Source organism: Mastigoproctus giganteus, chromosome 13 (assembly GCF_048544385.1).
Source record: "Mastigoproctus giganteus isolate SK-2022 chromosome 13, ASM4854438v1, whole genome shotgun sequence".
In the NCBI taxonomy this organism is placed as follows: Eukaryota; Metazoa; Arthropoda; class Arachnida; order Uropygi; family Thelyphonidae; genus Mastigoproctus; species Mastigoproctus giganteus.
In genome coordinates this window covers 113,562,266-113,581,533 of record NC_143587.1, presented here as the reverse complement: position 1 = coordinate 113,581,533, position 19,268 = coordinate 113,562,266, and the positions used below count along the sequence as shown (strand labels likewise).

Genomic DNA, 19,268 nt, shown 5'->3' with positions numbered 1-19,268 from the left:
GCAAAGCATTGCATTGTTGTATAACAATGTGATGCTTTGTTATATTGCTGTGGTTAATTGCAGAAGCATGTATTCTGCTTAAGGAGGCCATTTCAGACACTGTGCAACATAGACATTAAAGTGTTTGCATTAATTACTTTAATTTTTTAAAAAAAATTAATTTGGCAGATGTCCTTACCTTTGCTCTTTGAAAAATAGAAAGCTGGCTATAATTCAGGAAGGAAATGTTTTTGAACCTGTGTCCATATATGAACTTTTTCATTCCTGTGCACATACGTGTATATATGATAAAAGCCCAAAATATCAACACTTTTCACTTTATTTCCAGGCTTTCACCACTCTGATACGGTTAATTCTTACATTTACAAGTTTGTTTTGGTAAAAGGATGCTGAAGGTGATTTGTAAAAACCAAACCAACAATTAAAAATCAGTAAAAGGTATTTATTTATTATTATTTTTTTAGGAAAGTTTTCTTCACAAATCTTAGTGTAGAAACAGAAACATGGAAATCATAGAAACATAAACAATAAGCAGATAGGATTTGAATACCTTATTCACTTTATTTGAAATGTAGTGACCCAGCAACTTTTCAGGATCAAAAATGAATAAAGCAGAAAATTATTGCTTCCCTTTTTCGCACTGTTCAATCATCTCTTTTCTGATTTTTAACCAAAGGCATAGGGGAAATATCAGCTATCCATGCAATGTTGTTGTCTGGGTATATATTCACTATATCCTGAGTATAATAAATTTTCCCTCCCTATGCTCTTGTTTAAAAATCAGCCAACAGTGCAAAGCAGGAAATAGTGATAATTTTCTGATTTATAAATAGGGGCATAGGAGAGGTATATCTCCTATCCATGCAAGGTTGCCTGGATAACATATTCACTATATTGGGAGCACCCAATATACAGTACTTAAGTTGTAATAGAAAAGACTTTGCAAATTCAGTTATCAGGCAGGTTTTGATCAACACAAACTGTTAAATGATAGGATTTAGTGTATCAGAGCAGCAGTAAAGCAAAATAAAGTAAAATGTTGATATTTTGCTTTACCAAATCATTTTGATAAAAATATGAATTTCATACTTTCATCAGGGCAAATTGGTAAATCCTAATATTTACCAGATTTTGGGCTTTTGTATTAATGTGTGCATGCACATTACTGCGTGCACGCGCATACACACACACACACACACACACACACACACACACACACACACACACACACACACACACACACACACACACACACACACACACACACACACACACGTTTTTCAAGGTTGTTTCGAGTACTTTTAAAACAGTGCCTGTTCTCTAAAAAGCTTCTAGTAAGTGCAACTCTCTCTTATCTTCCTTCCAATATAGACACAGTATAAATAGTTGGCAGCATAAAAATAGCTTTTAAAATCAGAGGATGAAAAAGCTGCACCTGTCAGACATTGTTGTCAGATTTCGGCCTGAAAAGCTGAAACTCTAAAACTCAGGTCTGGAAGTGAAGTTGATTCAACTAATACATAAATATATGTAAATTACATCAAATAAACTAGTTATAAGAATTTTTTTAAAAATTCTGATTTATATTTTGACAACTGCTTTCACACTAATGTTGGTAAAAAGTCAAAAAATAAATTAATATTTAAAAACATTTATGTATAAAGTTTTAATTTTTACCAATTTTCAAAATTCACTGAAAAAACACTGAGCTTACTGCTAGCGGAAGACTTGCACCCTTTCATTTGTAAAGGGTTAAACTACTGCAATTATTTCTGTTTCAAATAGTTATTTGTATAAATTTATATATGTATAGTTATTTGTGTAAATGACACCTATTTGTATGTGTAAAATTTTAGTTAATTTTAAATAGTAATTTTCTTTGTAAAATAAAAATGCTAAAAATCATGCAACTAACTAGTATTTACTTTACTGAATATTTTTTTAATAGATATTTTTGATATTAAAACATAACTATATTAAGCTGTAACCTTCACAGGTGATGATGAAAGTACAGGTCGATCAAATTCTCCAACTTCAACAAATTCAAGCTCTCCTGCACCTAGTCCAGGATTAACCAATCATTCCAAGCCTTGTGAGGTATATTATTGATTTTTTTTTTTTTTTTTTGGTTTGTTCAGTTTAATTAAACATTAAACTAGGTCTTTCCATAAGTAATTTAGTCATTTTGCATTCCTGTACTAGTCTTAATTCAGCAGGTACTTGTATGAGCATATTGGAATATTTCTGTGCTAATTTGCATCTAAGCTTTATCAGTTTAAACATGGACTTTAATGAGTTAACATTGTTCAGCTTTTTTTTTTTTATGTTAAAAATAATAAAAATGAAATGCGAATAGCCCTAATTAAGTCATGTGAATTGCATGTTATTGAGTGAATTTTGTTATATAAAAGTATTATATTAAGTAAGCTCACATGCACTATAGAAACATTTAATAATTGGCAATATATTTAGATTCCATGTTGAATCCAGCTCTTAACTTCACAGGATAGAAGACTGTGCTAAGATTATTCTTATTGCCCCCCCCCACCCCTACCCCCGACCAGTCATGACTAAAGCAGGTAAAAAAACAAGGATGGCTCAAGATAGACTCACTTCTTGACTTCTCACTCGTTACTAACACTATGGAAAAAAGGGCTTAGTGGGTGTGACCTCAATTACCTGTTGTGTTTTTCTCTGCTGTAGTTTTAATGACAGCAAAAATGAAACTTGATCATCTTTGTAATTATATGTGAGAAATTGAATTTTCCTCAATTTATTAAAAACAATGTGAAGTAAACTGAAAAAGATTGCCTCCATAATATTTATCAAGAAAAATATTTTCTATTGCAAAAGTATTTTTTTCTCTGAAGCATATATTGATATTCTAACATTTGCTGTAACTATTGTCATTTTTTTCATATTAACAAATTGAATTATTATTTACATTTTAACCACTAGTGCTATCTTTTAGTCAATATAAACATTTACAGATGCAAATAAGTTCAGTTTAAGCACTAACAGTTGTTAGTGCTTAAATATTCATTTAATTTAAAAAACTATCTGAAATGCAGCACTTCTCAATCTCTGGGGGTGCCAGATTTTAGAGTACAGGTAACCTCCATATAACACGGTACTTCTACAGCATGGTTTCGCTCTAACATGATTGATAAATTGTGGCAAACCTCGCATAACAAGGTATTTTTGACTTTTACAGGGGTTACCTTTTGTACAGGAAAACCCTGCTCTTACGCTGGATGTAATTTTTTAACATTTCCACTCTTTCTGAATCCCTGCTATTGACTTGCTCGTTTAAAAAAAAAAAAAATTAATTATTGAGAAATCCCTGTATTTTATTTTGTTGGGAAATCCCCATGTTACGTTCTGTGCTATTGAACTTGTGGAAAAATATAGATTTCAAAGTTTTATTACTGTTGGATAGCACGCACCAAGCCATCCATAACATTTAAGTCATCCAAACATTGAAGTTATGTTCGTACTACCACAGCTGTACTAGGTTAATACAACTTCTTTCATTCAGCCATTAGATTAAGGCATTATGTCCGCATTATATCATTAAACACTTCAAGCACTGCTGCAGAACTGAAATCTTTCTTGGTAAGAGTACCCTTTTATATCCCTGACTAATCTAATGGTGAGAGGAAAAAATAATTCATTTAGAAACATTCATATGTGGCACTGTTATAAGCCTCTGAGGAGTATTTAGGAAAAGCAGTGCCTGTAACTGAAAATTAGCACTTTATTTATACAACTCATTACATCAGAAAATTGTTACAATGGAGATTTTGGGAAAAATTAATTCCAAATCTATTGAAGTAATGGAGGCATGGAAATGCTTCTAAATTGTGGCTAAACTGTATTAGAATCATTGCTTTATCGCTGAAAGAAGTAAAACAGTCAACGTTAAATGCATGTGGAAAAATGTATGGCCATAGCGAGTTAATTCAGGAAATATGGGCGAACTGGCAGAAAATGAATCAGTGCAATAGTATAACTTGCTACGTTGGTAGGTGGGAAAGGTTTTGATGATATGGCTACTTAAGCCCTCATGGGTAGCACAGTTGATGAATTGCCCTCCACCCCACACTGGGTGGAAAAGACCTGAGTTTGAATCCGTCGATGATGGGAGGAATTTTTATGGGTATTTTTCACAACATGGCTGAGTTAGTCCGGCAAGGATTGCATGTTTTTTTCTCTCTCAGAAACTCGGGTTTTCATCTCCAGCAAAACAGAAAATCGACCTCAGGACACACGCAATTTATAGACAATATATGCATAGTAACATGGCCTTAGTTGCCTTTGATCCTAAAAAAAAGATATGATTGCTGAAGACATTCAAGAATTACTGGTCGAAAAAGAGGATGGCAAAGCGGGTTTGGTGGAAATGGCATCAGAGGTAAAACCAATGCTGTCATCCTCAATTCAGAGGATGATAGCGCAAATGAAAATTCTAAACTTCCAAATTTTACAGTAAAAAGCATACAGGAAGGCATAAAGTTAGCTGAGCAATTAGAATCTTATTTTTTGAATGCAGATTCTTGAATGAAAGGAGCTGAAAGTTCAAAAATGCTTAGTTCCATATGATGAAATTCACAAAGATTTTTCAAGCAAAAGCAAACAAACCCAGATTACTAATATTTTTAAAGAGAGCAGAAGCTACATGAAATCTAGAATGTTATTTGTTAATTTTTTTAAATCTTTTTGTTAGTTTTGTTAACGAAATAGTGTATTTTTTTAGCTTTTGGAGTGTAACTCCCCTTTTTGTACTTTTTTTTTTTTAGTCTTGTGTAACTTGGTTTCGCACAACATGACATTTTATAGGAACCTAACTACTGTGTTATATGAGGGTTACCTGTACTATATGTGTATCAGCAATGCAGCGTATAGAAATGCAAGCATATGAGTATTTACAATCAGTTAGGTTTGTCAAAAATATATTATAGGGCAAACCAATGCTTTGAAAGAAAGATAAACATAAAAAGTATAATTATCTAATTGTAGGAATGACTAAAAATTAATACACTGTTATTTAAATAAAAATAAATGTAACTCAAAAATTACACAATATATGCAGTGGTAGAGAAGAATGGACAGTCAGTAACGTCGAACACCCAGATTATACCCAACATCTGTTATGTAAAATTACTTCAACAAATTATCTTGGTTTCACCATTATCTCATTTAATTTATTTCTCTTTTCAGGATCAGAATACAGTATTAAAACCTGTTGCGCTAAGGGCACAGAATTTTTGTACATCAAATGCCTTGCATAATAATAAACCAACTTTACAAAATTCAAGGAGCCATAAGTAAGTTAATGTTTTAATGTAAAGGTAGCACTTCAATTTATTCAAAATTGTACTGTTTCATCTGAAGATTTGATATATAAAAAAAACATTACAAATGTAATGTGTTTTTTTTTTTTTTTTTTTTTTGAGGGGGGAGTCAAATTTGACCTGAAGTTTTCATATTTCTTTCCTCCCCACATGTTAACCATACTTGTGCATGTATACGTAGTTATATTGCAACACAACATCTATAGAAGTTTGCGAGAAGATGAAGCTGTAATGAACAAATAGTTGCTTGTTGTTGAAAGAAGGCCTCATAGCAGTTGCTTTTGATCAAAGGCCTTCATTACAGTTTGGAAATGATACATTATGAAATATAAATAATGTACTGCATTCATTGTACAGTTTTGAGATGGGATAAATCTTTCCCATACTGCACCAAAACAAAACAAAAGTAATTTACACGAACCTTGAAGTTTAGAAGGTTATTTGGTCCTTTGGATCCTTGATGGAAGAATTTGTGCAGATATTTTGGAGCTTGGCACTACATTAAATCCCCACTCTTATACTGATCTCCTGACAAACTTCATTTGTCAGGAGAACTAATCTCCTGACAAATCACAGTTGAGATGTTCTTCAGATCATTAAAAGTAAATTTTTGAGAGGACAGAAGTTTGAAAGCAATATGGTAGTAGGTGTGTTCTTCAAAAGCTACAAATTGTTTCTTAAAAATTCTATGCTGCTGGGAAAATATGCAAGTGCAAGAAGAGAGAAAATTGTGGAGACCGCCTAATATGAAATGGGTACAATGATTAATTGGCATGCTGTGATCAAAATCTGGGTTAAATTTGAACCCCACCCCTGATATACAATATATACATTATCATAAAATTTTGGAAGGGTCACACAGGAAGAGTTGATTAACTAAATTTTAGTAGCTAATGCTTTAGGGATCATTATACTATTCATTCACTTCCCCTTTAATTATATATCTTACACTTTTTCTTTCTTATTTTGATATATCCCACTGTCTTCCCTACTTCCTTATTTCTTACCATTTCATCCTTTCAAGCCTCTCCACACTCTCGTCGTGAAAGCTTATTCTTCTAATATCCTCCTCCTTCTTTAATGAAGGACGATTTTAGAAGAATATGATTTACTGGGCTGAAATGTTCTTATATCTCAGCCCAGTAAAGCATGATGCTCCATAAAATATATATTTAAAACCTTTTCTGGAATATGGAATATTACATATAAGTTTTTCACATGCGAGTCCCAAGGAGTAAATATGTGTACAGCAATACCTCACATAGCACTGATAATTGATACCGAAACTGTTCCATGTTATGTGAAACTGTGCTGATTGAGGTATAATTATAATGGGTTTTAAATGAATGCGTACCAGAGAAACAGTCTATAAACAAATTATAATAAATCTATAAACAATTTGCGCTTGATAGCCAATTAAAAGGATTTGAAATAAAAAATACTGCAAAAATTTTATTAATGAAAAGGTAATATCATGAGAGATGAGAAAAAAGCTTTATCGTTTATTTGGGTATTTCAAAAATGAAGTTTGGTGAAGTCATCTCTTCGTTTTCTCGGTATACAAGCCTTTGTAGCATTGAATTCCATCTTATAAAATTTGCCGTATCTGGATGATACATCCAACATTTGGATCTCCATTCATAATTGCCTCGCAGGCAATGTCAAGCCCTGAAAAACTTTCTTCAATTCTTCTGTTGAAAATTCGTTTGGTGCCATTTTGGTGTTATCCACTTCAGAATTGTTTTCCCTCTTCTTCATATGCAATTTTCTTATCAATTTCAAGGAGAGTTGCATCATCTAAGTTATTTGCATGTGAGTCAGTGCAGTTATGTACATTGGCAGTGTCCAAAGTTTCGAATCCCAAGTCTTTTCCGATCTTCACAATGTCTTCGGCAATTGTTTGAACTCGCAATTCAAAACCAATGAAATCATTTGCCAAATGGGGCAAAACATGCTGCCAAACATAACGCATGTTGTTGGCAATGATTTCTAACCAAGACGCAGATATATTTTTGATCGTATTTAGAGGTGTAAAAAATAAATTGTGAAATGAAAAGTTTGAAAAGCTATCATATCGTCTCGTAAGGATGGAAAAGAAAAGTGGATGCCATTGACTGCCTGAGAGAACTACTGTCATGTGCAGCATATATGAGACAATACAGTTGGCATCGCAGCATATATGTACCCGGACCTAGGCTGCGACAACACAGCATATATGTAGAGTACGTGTCTAAGCTATTGAATGAGTTTTAATATGTACAGTAAATTTTCAACTTAAATTTAATTGAAAACCGTGTTATAGTGAAACCCGTGCTGTTTGAAGCCGTGCTAAGCGAGGTATTGCTGTATTTATGCTTTTCAAGGTTGTTTTAAGCATGTTTGTTTATGAGCAAATTATATTAATCTTCAAGTGCTGCCATTCTCTTATCTTTGTTTCCAAGTAATTGTAAATAATTTATAATAGAGGAGAGGATGCAAATAGCTTTTAAAATCAGATATTGTATTTGCTAGCCATTCTGATTTTGGTTTATGAAATTAGATATTCTCCAGAATCAGATCCAGTTGATGAAAATGAAGCAAGTGATACTTAAATAGATGCAGAAGATAGTATTGCATCAAGGAAAGAAGTTATGAGTTATGAATGTTTTCACACAACCCTACTTATTTGGTTTTCAACAATAATTTCACTCCGAGATTGGAAAACCAAGTCAAATAAGAATAAATTAATATTTAAAAGCAATTTTGTACAAAGTTATCATATTTACAAATTGTCAAAAGTTCGTGAAGAAACTCACTCCACAGAGCCAGCAACTAGCAGAAACTCTCCACTTGTGCCTCAGTTCATTAATTAACCTTTTTTGGAGCGAGTTCCAGAAAAAGGTTAACTAATTCTTCTTAATGTAATATCCTGTAAATATCTGCTTCCTCTTCTTGAATGCTATCTTGTCTGTTTCAGTTTCTTTCTATCATCGTAACTTTGCCCTTATCGAAATTTATTCCCATCCCATATTCTTGACAACTTCTCTTAAGTCTTCCCAACAAAATATGTATCCCCTCTTCTGTATCAAATATTAGTGTCATAGTCATATATAATCTCTTTGTACAAATTTATACCCCTGCTGTCTTTACACTCTTTCCATCTCCACTGCCTCTCTTGTAATTACCCCTGTATATATTAAACAGTGTTGGGAAGAATCAACATCCTTGTCTCACTTTGTCTGTTTCTGTTTTGCTCCTATTACAGCATCAAATTCTCACTGTAACCCTTTGATCCCAGAATAGTTCCTCCCTCAGTCTTCTATCTCTCCAATCATTTCCCAAATTCTAGTGTCTCTATTAACTTTTTTTTAGTTTATCTAGTAAAATGCTCTTACCAAAACAATCAAACATCCTTATTTATCTTTATATTTTCTTCCATCAAACTCTCATTATGCCTATCAAATCCTTCATTCCTCTTCATTTCTGAAACCCATATTTTCTGCTTCTATTATTTGCTGCATGAAATAACAAAATAAATTCTGAAATCTCCATTTGATTACATTCCAAAATCTTCTTTATTGGAATCTTAATAGTAGTAATAAAAATCCTCTGGTCATTTTTTCCCATTCTTATATATCTGTCTACATCTTTTTTGCTAGTCCTTTTCCTTGCATTTTCCATTGCTTTAAGTATTTTCATTGGTATTCATTGATTCTAGTTTATCTCATGCAAGAGCTGAAAGAAGGAATTTTCATAGGTCCTCAAATAAGAAAGCTCCTAAAAGATGAAGATTTTCAAAGAAACCTGAATGATGTTGAACTGGCTGCATGGAGATCATCCAAGGCTGTGGTACACGGATTTCTTGGAAAGAGAAAAGAAGAGAACTATGAGCAACTGGTGCCAAACTTGCTGAAATGTTACAAGAATACGGGGTACCGAATGTCATTAAAAATGCATTTCCTTCATTCCCATCTGGATTTCTTTCCTGAAAACTTAGTTGATGTCAGTGATGAACAAGAGAGCACTTCCACCAGGATGTATCTACAATGGAAAAACAATACCACGGTCGCTGGGACTCTGCCATGATGGGAGATTACTGCTGGTCCCTTAAACGGGAAAGCAATCTGGAGCATGAAAGGAAGTCATTAAGTGGGAAATGTGTTTAAGTAACATATATTGTGTGTAATAATTACAACCATGTATGCTGATATTGTATAAAAACAAGGAATTTAAAAAATGCATACATCTTTTGATGTAGACGTGACAGAATTAACAGATTGATATTTTCATAATCAGGACATTAATTTTGTTCAGAATAACCAACTTTCGTTCCTCTGGAATGAAAGTTGGTTATTTAGTTGAGGTATGGACGAAAAAAATTTTGTCGGGTAGTGTAATTATTACACCAAGTTGATCAGTGCACTAGACTGTCCCATGATGCGTCTGTTACCGCTGTGATTTAGGAATCTGAAGGTGCTATAAAATCATGTGTAAATGTTAGCAGGCAAACAAAATGTAAGCTAATGACCCTCCAAGAGTGTGCAGTGCATTTAACGTACAAGTCAATGCAATGTACAGCTGATGTTTCCTGTGTTGGCAGACTTTGAAAGGGTTTTGATCAATGGATTGTCAAAAGCTGGGTAGCAAATTGTCATTTGTATATGGCTCATGATGCTTGAACAGCTGGATATTGTTAGCAAGTAGGTACAGGACAGTATTCAGATACATTGACAGGGCTCTAGTAGCACCATGAGAACATCAGATGAGAGCACAAGTGGACCCACTGACTGCCGACCGAAAACAGATCTGTCATGACCCACCAAATTTTAACATCATAATGCCATCCCTATTTATGCCTGTGTCAAAGAAGCTCAGTTAATAGATGACTGAGAGAAGTAGGAGTTGCATTCTCACCATTCAATCCTTTGTCTGCCTCTGATACCATTTCATTGTTTTCACATCTGTAGTAGCAGAAAGAGCTGCTTTGGATCGAGAATGGTATCATTCTATTAATTATAATGCAGTTTGGAATCCAGTGATGGTGCCTTCTACATATGGAAATATACTTGGACAATCCAGCATGCATCAGGGAGCAGTATTCTAAGCCAACACCTGGATCAGTGTATAGCGAACCATCATTTACAATATCTGTTCACCTCTATTTTTTTTTTTTTTTTTTTTTTGATAACATCTTAACAGCAAGACATTATGTTGAAACCATTTTAGGACCAGTGCTTCTGCCTTTCTATGCTCCATCCTAAACGCTTTTCCAGCAGGAAAATGCTTCCTCGTACATTCACTGAGCTTTTGCCCTTTGAACACATTTAGGATATGATGGGACATTCACTGATCTCATTCTCTTAATCCTCTGACGCCATTGCTCAACCCACAGCACAAGTGCAAGAAGCATGGTTCACTATTCACCAAGATGACATTTGCCACCTTCTCAACTCTCTACCACAGTGTTTGGCTGCTTGTATTGCTTCATATCGATGTGCACTGTATTTTCATTAGTAAATATTACTAAAATTAATACGTAAAGATAGTCATTTATAGTCTACCTCAGTATCTGTTACTCCATTTATTATGAGCTCAAAGCATGTACTTCTTTTATATGTGACAATTTAGCATTAACATTAGTAGAGGCATATGATGCAAGAAAGCAAGCTTATACAGCATCAGCCAAAAAAAAAAAAAAAAAACCCCTTCCCATTTAACCCATCCATTTGTTCCAAATTTTGTCTAGTTCTCCCTTGAATTTATTTAAGCTATCAACTTTCACAGCGACAGATGAAAGTTTGTGAACAAACTCTTCACTTCCTCTACAAAGATCTGATGTAACAAACACTAAACTAGACACTCTCCCATTAGGACCAAAACTGCATGTAACTAACTGTGCTGATTGAAGCCAAAACTGATGTCCCATCTTCCTCTTATCACGATAAAACAAGACAAACACCGAAACTGACTCTCCAATCTGACTGAAATGGACTCTCCAACCAGACCACAGCTATGCTGCCACCTTGTCAGTTGGCAGCCCTGGCTGGACACCTTGTGAAAACCAGGACTTTGAACGCAGCTAAGCTGCCACCTCGCCAGTTGGCGATCTGGGAAGGGGACGATCTGTTGTCTCCCCCCCACACACATACACTTTCTCCTGGTGGGACATGGGCATGCCCCACTGGAAATCATTGGAGTCATCTTCTCTTTCGTCTCCATACTTCTGACTCCCCCCCCCCCCCAGCCTTCAGTCTGTCTCTCCCTTACTCTATCTGTATACTAGTGCATGTCCCACACGTCCAAAATTAAACCACGTTCATCAGAATCCAATTCTAGCATTATCTCCTTTTTTTTTTTTTTTTTTCCCCCCCTTTTAAGGCCCTAGTCACTGAAATCTCGGGAAATTAGGTGGCAGGGCCTGCCAGAGTAAAACAAATTACTGGTGTACCTGGTCTGCCTCCACGGGGCTTAGTGTGGGCAATGTTGGGACCCACCAAGGTCCCAGCAGCTAAATGGCCAGAAGAACAATGGTACACGACACTACATACCACAATATCCATACACTTTTAAATCTCTGGCCTGTACAGTATACTGTATCAAACAACAATGTAGATGACTTTCATCAACCGGTGAAATACCACCACTTTGCTTATCGGAGGCTTGAAGTGGTGAAAAAACTACATGGAGATGGGGGGGGGAACCCCTGGTGCCATTAGACCTTAAACACACTATACCCATACACAATACTTTGCATTCATCAATGCTAAGCTTTAGTTTCCACTTCTCAGCCCATCTGCCCAACTTTTCCAGATCCTGTTGCATCAGCATACTGTCATTATTGTTATTAACAACCCTCCCAATCTTTGTATCATCTGCAAACTTTGACATTAAGCTTGATATACCTTCATCAGTATCAATGATATATATATACAAAACAACAATGGGCTCAACACCAAACCCTGGGAGACACCACTAATAACATTAGTCCACAAAGAGCAGTATCCATTGATTATTACTCTGTCTCTTCCCACTCAACCATCCTTTTACTCATTGTAGCAACTTGCCCTTAATGCCATACTGCTCCAATTTGTGCAGTAGTCTTCCATGCGCAACAGTGTCAAAAGCTTTCCTGAAATCCAAGTATATGATATCAAAGTTATTTTTTGCTTTCAGTTCTTTTCTGACCACGTCATAGTATCCAATCAAATTGGTCAGACAATACTTCCCCTTAATAAAACATGCTGTGTCTGAATTATTATGCAGTCTTGTCTAGATGATCCTGCAATGCTTCTTTAACCAGTGACTCTATTATTTTCCATGGAACAGAATTCAAACTAACAGGGCTGTAATTACTCATGTCACCACCCTTTGTGAATTGGAGATACATTTGCACATCTCCAGTCTGTGCGGACTTCTCCTGGGTCCAAGGATTCTTGCATAATTATTGCTAAAGTTTGCTTACTTCCTTTGTCGCCTCCTTTAATATAACTAGATAGATCCCATCCACCCCAGGTGCCTTTCTTATGCAACAATTTCTCCTCCACTTTGCTCTCAATTATTACAAAATCATTTAACTCTGTTGGATTTTGATAAACACATAGCACTCTTCTCCTTGAATAACTCCTTATGTGTGAATGTAGATGCAAAATTCTCTTCTAGTTTTGCAGCTATCAGAGAATGATCATCTACAGTCAAACCATTGATATGAAGTGGACCAATCTGATTCATCTGATTTCCTTCTAGAGTTATATAAGTAAAGAAGTCTTTGCTATTTTTCTTTGCATCCATTGCCAAAGATTTCTCATAATCTGCCTTTGCTTGCCTAACCTCTTTTGTGACTTGATTACCGACTAGCTTATATATACCATTGGCTTCTGTGTCGCCTCATAATTTATGTGCATCCCATGCATTTTTCTTCTCTGCCATGAGTGTCATCAGTTCATCTGACATTCATTTAGGCCCAAACCTAGATCAGTATTTCTTAGTTGGAACAAAAAGACTTGTAGCTTCCAAGATTACTTCCTTGAATGCTTCCCATTTAGAATTTGCTGTTGTTAACATCATCAGCTGATCCCACTGTATAGAACTTAAAAATTCTCTGGGACCACTGTAGTCACCTTTACGAAAGCAAAAACCCTTCCCTTTACCTCTGATGGTAGTTATATCTTTAATTAAATCCCACATCAGTACAGTGTGATCACTGCCACCTAGTAGACCCTTTATCTGTAAATTCTTAATACATGAATAATCACTGCTGATAATCAGATCAAGAGTGTTACTCCCTCTGGTTTCCTCTCTAACATGCTACTGTACAAAACAATCATCCAATAAATCCACTAAAGCTTTGCTAGTGTGAGCGACCAATTCACAAGTTCCAGTTAATATCTGGGAAGTTAAAATCCCCCATTATTATATGACACTCTGATCCACTGGCCCACTCTATTTCTCTGTATAATTGTTCATTGTACTCATCAGCATCATTAGGCCTATAACAAACTTCAACCCTCGTTTTTGCTTTCCAAGTGCCTATGTCACGTCAAACGCACTGGCCCCAGGTCCCAAGTGATCCGTGGCCAAGCGATTTCTGTGTGTTCCAAAAAGCATTATCTCCAAAGAGCCTTTGAATAGATTATATTTTGTTCCAGCTACCGTTTTCTTTATTTGTAAATTAGTGTAGCACTTTCTCACTAAAGAAGTAGGCAACAGCCCAGAAAGGAAAGCTAGCTTTCTGTTTCTAACACTACTAACTAAATAACTCAGCTGCTTGGTCACCTTGTGACATTGCTCCTACCTCCCCATGGCAGGGCCGGAAACCTGGGTGGTGAAGCAAACATCCCAGGGCCAAAAGGAGCGGGGAAAAAAAAAAAAAAAAAAAAAATCACCATTTCCCACTGATTAAGACTGCAAATCCAAATCTTATGGATTTGATCAACCCGATAGTGACTCATCCAGTCCTAAGAGGCTGAGGACAGATACTCCTTGAATAGAACACCCAAGTTATGTGTTTCTACATTCAATAACAAACCAGCCCTTAGGCAATCTATTGCCATTTCTCATACAAAAATGTCTTGAGAGTGTAGTTGGTTCCCCGAAAATAGTGCAACAACTGAAATTTGGCAACCTGCTTGTCGAGACCACCAGCTCTAAATACCCTTGAGTCTCTACTGAGACTCATCACATTCGATGCATTTCCGGTTAAGGTATCCTCACATGCCACACTTAATAAAGGCATAATTTCAGAATGGGACCTAATGAATGTCTCAGATCAAGAAATTGTTATGAAATACAGGATCAGAAAGTCACACAAGCCAAAAGAGTTATGATGAAAATAGACGGCGAGTTCATTCCAACTCCCAGCATCATACTAACATTCTCCTCACCCAACCTTCACCGGTGAAAGCAGGGTATTTGAATTGTTGCATTTGCCCATATATTCCAAACTTAATAAGTAATTGAGGCATGTGATGCAAGAAAGCAAGCATATGAGCTTATGTAGCATCAGCCAAAAAAAAAAAAAAAAAAAAAAATACATAATCATTCCCTTTAAAAGTTTGTCAGTTCCTCCTTGAATTTATTTAAGCTATCAACTTCCATGACATATGGAAGTTTGTTCCAGCAATTAACCACCTGCTGGCTAAAGGCAAATTTCCGCACATCTATTCTACAACTGTCGTTCCTGAATTTGAATTTATGCCCCCTCACGTTCGTAATCTGAGCAAGCAGAAGAATCCCATCAGAATTCAGCGTGCTCAATGCTCAACCCATTCAAAGCCTTACACACCTCAATCAGATCACCTCACAGGTGCCTAGTCTCCAGCCGCTCCAATTTGCAGAACTTAAGCCTCTCTTGGTAAGAGGACCTCTTCATTCCCCTCACCAATCTTCTTGCTCTTCTCTATACATGCTCAAGCTAATGTAAATCCTTCCTAAAATGAAGCTTCCAGACCTGTACGCAGTACTCAAGGCATGACCTGACTATTGCCTTATTCATATCTGACTGCACAATTACTCCCAGGTCTTTTTCATTTTTTACCACCCTAAGCATAGTACCACACAGTTGGTACATTCTTCTGGGGTTGCTTCTACCCATATGCAGTACTTTGCATATGTCAATGTAAACTTCAGTTGCCACTTTTCAGCCCATCTTCCCAAGTTTTCTACATCCTGTTGCAGTAGCACACTGCCATTACTGTCATTAACAACCCTGCCAACCTTTGTATCATCTGCCGACTTCGACACTAAGGCTGATATACTTTCTTCAATATCATTGATAAATATACAAAACAACAGTGGGTCCAACACCAAACCCTGTGGGACTCCTCTAATAATATTAGTCCATGAAGAGCAGCATCCATTGATTACCACTCTCTGTCTTCTCCCACTCAACTACCCTTTTATCCATTGTAGCAACTTACCCTTTTATCCATTGTAGCAACTTACCCTTAATACCATTCTGCACCAATTTGTACAGTAGTCTTCCATGCGCTACAGTGTCAAAAGCTTTCCTGAAATTCAAGTATATGATATCAAAATTATTTTTTGCATCCAAGTTCCTTTGTAACCACATCATAGTATCCAATCAGATTTGTCAGACAAGACTTACCTTTAACAAACCCACGCTGTGTCTGAATTATTGCTGCAGTCTTGTCTGGATGATCCTGCTATGCATCTTTAACCAGTGACTCCATTATTTACCCGGAACAGAAGTTAAACTAACTGGATTGTAATTACTTGTGTCACCCTTTGATCCCCCTTTGTGAATTGGGGGAAACATTTGCAGATCTCCAGTCTGTGGGAACTTCCCCTGAGTCTAAGGATGTCCTCATAATTTGGCTAAGGGTTTACTTAGTTCCTTTGCTGTCTCCTTTAATATAACTGGATAGATCCCATCCACCCCAGGTTCCTTTCTTATGTTTAACTTTAACAATTTCCCCTCCATTTTGCTCTCAGTTATTACAAAATCATTTAACTCCCTGGTGACTGGGCTAGCCAGTTGGGTAAAGTGCCTGCCTGGCAACCCAAAGGTTGTGGGTTGATTCCTGCCTGAGGCTTGGATCAGAGTAAAATGCAAAAACTTTGGGAGGTGCATTATGGCCACAGAAGCTGATGTGCCAACAACTAACGAAGAAAAAAAAAAAAAAAAAAAACTCCCTATTAGAATTTGATGAACATCTAGCCCTCTTCTCCTTGAATAACTCCTGATGTGTAAATGGATGCAAAATACTCATTCAGTTTGTTAGCTATCTGAGCAGGGTCATCAACACTTGAACCATTGATATTAAGTCAACCAATCTGATTCATCCCCCTTGCTTTTAGGGTTTACATAAGTAAAGAAGTCCTTGCTGTTTTTCTTAGCATCCTTTGCCAAAGACTTCTTGTAATCTGCCTTTGCTTGCCTAATTGCCTTTTTGACTTGACTACAGACTAGCTTATATCTGCCATAGGCTTCTGTGTCACCTGGTAATTTATATGCATCCCATGCATTTTTCTTCTTTGCCATGAGTCTCATTAGTTCATTTGACAACCATTTAGGTCTAAACCTTGAACAAAATTGTGAACAGTGAAAATACAAGAAAAAAATCCAGAAATATAAAATCGAAAAAAAAAAAAAAAAAAAAAAGTCCTGTTCCCGGAAGCACGAAAACAAATACAACTACAGATGCATTAGCAAACAGCCAGTTGACTCCTTCCTTATGGATACAAATGAAATTCCCGGTCAAGATGAAACTGAAACCATTCTGGAGATTCATCCAGAGGATGAAATAGACAAGGGTCCTATTTTCCCAAAAAGAGATAAAATTAAAATTGACCGCATCAAACACATGTTTAAAAAACAGACTGACTCAGCTCCCTCATCTAAATCTAAACAATGAACAAAGTAGTCCAATGGAATTGCAGAGGCTTTCGTAACAATATTGATGAAATCCACGAAATAATTAAGCTTTATTATTGTTATTATTATTATTATTATTATTATTATTAGCCATATGGTGCAAGGAAGCCTGAGGCTTATGCTGCACCAGCCAAAAAAAAAAAAATTCTCCAATTTACCCTGAGAGAGAGAGAGAGAGAGAGAGAGAGAGAGAGAGAGAGAGAGAGAGAGAGAGAGAGAGAGTCAGAAGTAGAAAGGAATCGCCAAGAAAGAGAAGAATGATGATATCCAGCTCAGGACCCTGGGTTTGCCAAGCCCATACTCACCAGATGTGAGCCCCTGGGGTGATTTATAATCCAGTTGGCATCTGTTTACAGGAGACATATTTAACTCCTCAGGTATTTCTCTCGATAAAAAATTATACTCTTTTCCAACAAAATAGACCGGTTACAAATAATGATCACGGTGGGGTAGCCATTCTCATAGATTCAAAAGTCCCTTGCAGGCGCATTCCTTTGGAAACCTCTAGTGAAGCTGTTACTATGCGAAACAATAACAATATTGTTTCAGTCTATTTACCGCGCAGTCAGCCTTGTGTCATTTATCCACTCAACAGTGCCCACTATTCACTAATCTGTAAAATTCAAACTTCACACTGTAACTTCAGAAAACTGCATAAAATGGAAATTTTCCAAGGCAGATTGTACACTTATCGTGTATCCTTTGATAATCAGATCATTGAATCTCGTCCAATTAATATAATCACTAACCATATTACGAAACAGGTCCTAGCAGCAGCAGCATCTATTGCCATCCCACAGTCACAGTCAAGCTTCCACAGATCCATAAATTATTGGTGGAACAAGGATTATAAAAGAGCCAAAAGGAACAAACTGAGTGTGGAACATATTCTGCAAACATCCTACTACCAATAATCTTATAAATTATAAGGGGGGGAAAAAAACCTTATTTCACCCATCCACTCGCTCCAAATGTGTGTCAAGTTCTGCCTTGAATCTATTTAAGCTATCAACTTCTACAACAACAGATGGAAGTTTGTTTCAGCAATCAACCACCTGCTGGCTAAATGCAAACTTCCACACATCTATCCTACAACTGTCTTTCCTCAATTTGAATTTATGCCCTCTCAGCCGATTATTCTGAGCCAGAGGAAGAATCCCATCAGAATTGAGCATGCCCAAACCATACAAGGCTTTATACACCTTAATCAGATCATCTCGCAGGTGCTTAGTCTCCAGACACTGTAATTTGCAAAACTTAAACAAAGAGCAACCCTTTGTTCCATTCACTAATCTTGTTGCCCGTCTCTGTACTCATTCCAACAGCTCTATATCCTTCTTAAAATGAGGCTTCCAGACCTGTTTGCAGTACTCAAGGTGTGGTCTGACCATTGCCATATACAAGGGGATTATCACCTCCTTATCCTTGCTAGAAAAATTTCTGTATATCATTGACAAGACACCATGAGCTACTCTTGCAAACTGTCTGCACTCTCAGAAAACTTTGTATCTGCCTGCACAATTACCCCCAGGTCCTTTTCATTCTCTACCACTGTCAGTGTGGTACCACAGAGTTGATACGTTGCTCTGGGGGTTGCTGTTTCCCATATGTAGTACTTTACCTTTGTCAATGTTAAACTTCATTTGCCACCTCTCAGCCCATCTGCTCAACCTTTCCAAATCCTGTTGCAGCAGCATAGTGTCAGTAGTGTCCTTGACAACCCTGCCAACCTTCGTATTGCCTGCAAACTTGGACATTAAGGTTGATATACCATCATCAATATCATTTATAAATACAGAAAACAACAATGGACCCAACACTGAACCCCAAGGGACTAAACTATTAACGTTAGTCCACGAAGAGCAGTGTCCATTGATTACCACTTGCTTTCTTCTTCCACTCAACCATCCCTTTATCCATAGCAGCAATTTGCCTCCAATGTCACACTGCTCCAATTTGTGCAGCAGTCTCAAAGGCTTTTCTAAGATCCAACTATATGATATCAAAGTTATTCTTTGCATCCAGTTCCTTTATGACTACAT

At 36.4% G+C, this 19,268-nt stretch overlaps 1 protein-coding gene across 2 annotated transcripts in view; it reads left to right on the top strand.

Moving 5' to 3' along the window:
- Positions 1–19,268, top strand: part of LOC150076374 (CCR4-NOT transcription complex subunit 3-like) — a 370,933-nt gene that overhangs the window by 215,504 nt on the left and 136,161 nt on the right. For both annotated transcript variants that reach the window (XM_090387831.1, XM_090387830.1), the window contains exons 8-9: positions 1,997–2,097; positions 5,221–5,327. In XM_090387831.1, the coding sequence (XP_090243957.1) occupies positions 1,997–2,097; positions 5,221–5,327 (208 nt within the window). The remainder of the gene's footprint in view (positions 1–1,996; positions 2,098–5,220; positions 5,328–19,268) is intronic.